A 4685-nucleotide genomic window follows, 5' to 3' on the forward strand; every position below is an offset into this window, starting at 1 on the left:
CCAACATGGGCAACATAATAAGACCTCGTCTGTACAAAAAAAAAAAAGCCAGGTGTGGCGGTACATGTACCTGTAGTCTTAGTTTCTTGGGAGGCTGAGGCAGGAAGATTGCTTGAGCCCAAGAGGTCGAGGCTGGAGCTGCAGTGAGCTATCATCATGCTACTGCAAGCCAGCCTGGGCAACAGAGCAAGATCCCATCTCTTAAAAAATAAATAAATAAAAATCAAGAATGCCAGAGTGAGAGTGAGGTGGGATAGGTAAGGGGATGGGTGCTGCCCAGGAGATTCAAAGCCCTTTGTGGCCTCCACCCTAAGAGAAGCAAAGAAGAATTCAGAGAGTTTTCAGTTTCCAAGATGGGAGATGGAGAAGGCCAGGATCATTGTCCAGACAGAGACTTTCCTCTTGGGCCAGGAAGGAGTTCAAAGAGGAGGGGACTACCATCAGTCACATGTTGCTTCCCCATGCCCTTACCCCTCTCCCCTTCTTGCGGGACCTTTGCAAGCAGTGAGCAGCCAGCCAGCCCAAAGAGCCAAGATTGTAGAAATCAACCAGTGGGTCACTGTCTACCAGGTATACTTGGAAATTCACTCTTCCAGCTTAAGGCAGCTGTGGCAGATGGGTCCTGTCCCCTGACCAACGCCAGCTGATGGGTAAGCACTGCTTGGAGTACAGTGTTGAGAAAGATTCTCGAAGTCTGGAATCCACAAGGAAGAATATTACAATAGGTTGGTGATGTCTGCTTTTGCCCTGGTGCAACTGAGAGGAAGGAATGGGACATAAATATAAAAATGCTTTGTAAATTATGAAATACTACCAAATAGTAACTAATAATGGTAGCTAGCATTGCTAGTGCTTCCTAGATACCAAACACTGCTAAGAGCTATACTTGCTGCATCTCATTTAATCTTCATAATAACCTTTATGCTAGGGACTATTAATTTCCCCCATTTTACAGTTGGGGAACCAAGGCTTGTGAAAATAGCGTAACTTGCTCAAGATCACAGAGCTAATAAACAGAACTGTGGCACAAGCCTAGGCCTTTCCAACGCCAAAACAGATGGTCTTATTCACTCTGGTCTGCTGTCTTCAGAATGTAGGGGATTATGATTATAATTATTACTATTATTAGAGCAACTTCTTTATTACTGGGTGGCTCAACCCTACTTACCCAGCTAGGAGACTAATAGGATATGTTTGCAGTCATTTTTTATTCTCTCTCTGAAAAGTAGGAACTTGCCTTCTGATGAGCTTTCCAGTCCCTTTTTTTCTTTTTCCCCATCCACAGCTGCTGTGCAGAGCAATATTGCAGCCCTCACTCCTGCCCAGCCCGTCAAGCCTCTAAGAAGAGCACTTTCTAGGGGCTTTCCTGTGATTGATCACACATCAGCTAGACTGAGATTTTCAAAACCTCTTGGGAATTGCCCTCTTGGTACAGAAGTATGATTCATCTCACCATGTTTTCCTTATTTGAGAACTATGTTCCTGCAGCCTTTCTAGATACTGAGTTTGGGAAGGAATGGGCAGGTACATGTGGTAGGTGCTATTAGCTGTGATGATTACACTCATGTGGTGGCTGGCAGTTTGCAAAATGCTTTCATATGGATATTCTCTCCAAGCCTCAGTTTTGTCATCTACAAAGTGGATATAATGACGATAATAATATAGTCAAGTCTAATCTCATGAAAGAGTTAGGCTATAATAAACTTACCACTTAAGGTGAAAATAACACAAAATCAGAATCACCCTTGACAGTCGCCCATGGAATATGAAGACACACCACCTCTCAAAAGTCCAGTTTAGGCAGTTTTAACTCCAGCATGAACACCAATGATGATGACTGTTTCTTTGGCTGAAGTAATCACAGTGCCTTCTGAGGTAGTGAAAATACTTATCTTCCTAGAGTAGGCTCCCCCAGCATAGAGCGCTCACGCTCCCAGGGACCGGAGAGAACTGGGGCCTCCAGGGACTCTGTGAGGGCACAGGCACACTCTGCATGAGCACGGGAGGCTCGCCACCACCCCTCTAGGATTTCTCTCTTCTTTCTTGACTGTGTGTCACTGAATTCTTGAAGGTGAAATAGATACAAAATCTTATCTCATTAGGTCTGATTTCCTGACTTGCTTTCTGTGGACAGTATTGAAACTTAAAAGTAACATGTGAGGACACAGACACTAGGCTAGGTGAGGGGAGAGCTGGGCTCAGGTCCCAGGTAGGTTTCACCTGCATCTGTGGAACTATGGATATCCAGATCTTACAGATGAACTTCTCACCTAAGTTCTCAGGCCGTATTTTTGACTCAAACCCACAGGATCCTAGTAACCCTATTTTTAAAAAATCTGTGTGTGCCCACCCCCACTTCTGCCTTCCCAGCACAAGCTAGCATCATCTCTGCCTGCACCACTGTAATAGCCTCCTTCCTGACCTCCAGCCCTCCTCTTGGCCTCCTAGTCCCTTTTCCACTTGGCTACAAGAGAGCTTTCCAAATGCAACCTGATGTTATCACCTCCTTATATAAAACACTTGTATTTCTAAATGCTCCTGGAGGAAAGACAGAATCCTCACCCCTGCCTACCTCTCCTTCCTACCAGACTTCCTCTGCTTCTCTGTGCACCACACACACTGCTCTTCCAGGCCCTCCTGTGATTCGTGTTTGCTCAGCCACAGAGTCTTTGTATGTCTTTACTTTTCCCTCTGTCTGGAATGCTCTGTACTCCTCCTTCTACTGAGTTAACCTCTAATCCAATTTTCTCAAGAAAGCCTTGCAGGCTGGATCAGATCCCCCCCAATCTGATCTGAAAGAGAGGGACTCTCTTTGTACCATGTACCACTCTTTTATGGCCTGCCACTGTAGCTTTTTTAATTTACCTGTAGTTTCGGATGAAAGTCTGCATTTCTCCCCCACCACACATACTTCTATAAGCTCTATGAGAGCAGGACCCCTGTCCGTCTTCCTCCCCAGTATATCCTCAGCACCTAGCACAAGGCCTGATTTGTGCTTGTGTTCATCATACACTTAAGTTGATGGATAGATGGACAGATGGACAGATGGATTGATAGGTAAGAGACTCAGATGAACATTATCAAATTATCGATCAGAGTCTATTTGTTTTTTTTCCCCCAGTGATAAAACATTTGGGCACTTATCCTGAAGAAAGTGTTGAAATTATTCTTTTAGAATGGAAGGGAAAAGCTACTGAAGGTTCTATTTGCCCTTTAGATAACAGGCATTCCAAAGTATCTTGGCTTTTTTTTTCCTCCCTACTGTTTAAAGTCTTTTAATGAGCTTTCACGCCTTACGTAGCAAATGACCTTTTCTAGAGCCACCTACACCAAACAAAGGAATTGGAGGGTTGGTATGGTTTTGCCCTTGGAAACACAGGATCAGTCCTTTGAAACAGTGGCTTCTATCTGTGAGTGACCTTCCCCTCTTAGGGAAGGGCCAGATTTCAGATTTCAACATCCTGGTGTTGAGACAATGGAGTTAGTGGAGCAGGGACAACAGACACAGCCCCATTGCTTATTGGACCAACAGGACTTGCCTGACGTGGGCCCAGCGGACGTAGTCTCATGGTTCCAGGGTTGTAATGCCTCCTTCCATTCATAAATAGTGCCATTCAGGTTTGATTGTTTTCTCATACAGCTTGATCCTGGTTGTAGTGAAAGTTAAGTTTTCTCAAAACAGCAGCCTACTGGGTAGGTGCTAGAGTTGGGTCAGCCTCACCTAAGGCTGACTGTGGGGTACCAGAATGAATGATCCTCAGCCTATGAAAAGGGGACATTTTCTCTGAATGAAAACAAAATCATCTCTCTCCTTGCATTTCTCATGGGAGGAGGAGGATTCTGAGATTAATTGAAAGTGGATAGGTAGTAACGTATTTCATTCTTGGAGCTCTACTTCAGCCTGTTCCTTGCTCAAAGACTTACTGTGGCTCCCACCTGCCAAGCAGCTCAGATGTAAGGCCCTCCAATTCTGGTCCAGACTTCCTTCCTGGTCTTATTGCTCATGACTCTCTTTTGCATCCTGCTCACTCCAGCCGTATCAGGCTCCTTTCCATTGAGTAAATATGCCCTTCACTTTCTAACTCCCATTCTTTCCATATACGTTCCCTCTAGCTAGATTCCACCCCCAACCCCCACCCCTCAACTGCTACCAGTTAAAATCCTACCCCTTCCCCCAGGTTCCTGTCAAAGACTCTGCTTCTGTAGGAATTCTTCCCTGATCATCCCAGGTAGAATTTAATTTTTGGCTTTTGTAAATATCTATTGAATTTATCTGTACAGCTTTCAAGGCACTATGTTATAGGCTTGTATATGTGTGTGTGTGTGTGTGTGTTTTCCTTCCTTATATACTTGTCTCATAGCTGTCTGTGGAAGCCATGGACTACCTTGTTCATCTTTGTCTCTCCCAGAGGTCTTTGGCCATAGTAGGCCCTCAATATTTCATTTTTTGGATGAATGAATTAATAAAAACAATCCAGCTTATGTCCTCGAAATTCATGAAGAAAGTACATTTATCTAATTGTCCACACTCCCTTGTTTAAACTTTATGCTTTGAGCTAAATTAAGCCCTACCTGGTCCTCTTCGAAGGTAACCTTGAAGGTAATCTTGAAGAGATTACTTTGCGGTGTGTGTGTGTGTGTGTGTGTGTGAGAGAGAGAGAGAGAGAGAGAGACACACAGAGAGA

The 4685-nt window shown here is 44.4% G+C and overlaps 1 protein-coding gene across 1 annotated transcript in view; it reads left to right on the forward strand.

Annotated features, from left to right (window-relative positions):
- Positions 1–360: 360 nt before the first annotated feature.
- GALNT10 (polypeptide N-acetylgalactosaminyltransferase 10) overlaps positions 361–4685 on the forward strand; it is a 138368-nt gene continuing 134043 nt past the window's right edge. The window contains exon 1 of the mRNA XM_011931677.1: positions 361–570. Coding sequence (XP_011787067.1) covers positions 361–570 — 210 coding nt within the window. The remainder of the gene's footprint in view (positions 571–4685) is intronic.

Source organism: Colobus angolensis, unplaced genomic scaffold (assembly GCF_000951035.1).
Source record: "Colobus angolensis palliatus isolate OR3802 unplaced genomic scaffold, Cang.pa_1.0 Scaffold90, whole genome shotgun sequence".
NCBI lineage: Eukaryota > Metazoa > Chordata > Mammalia > Primates > Cercopithecidae > Colobus > Colobus angolensis.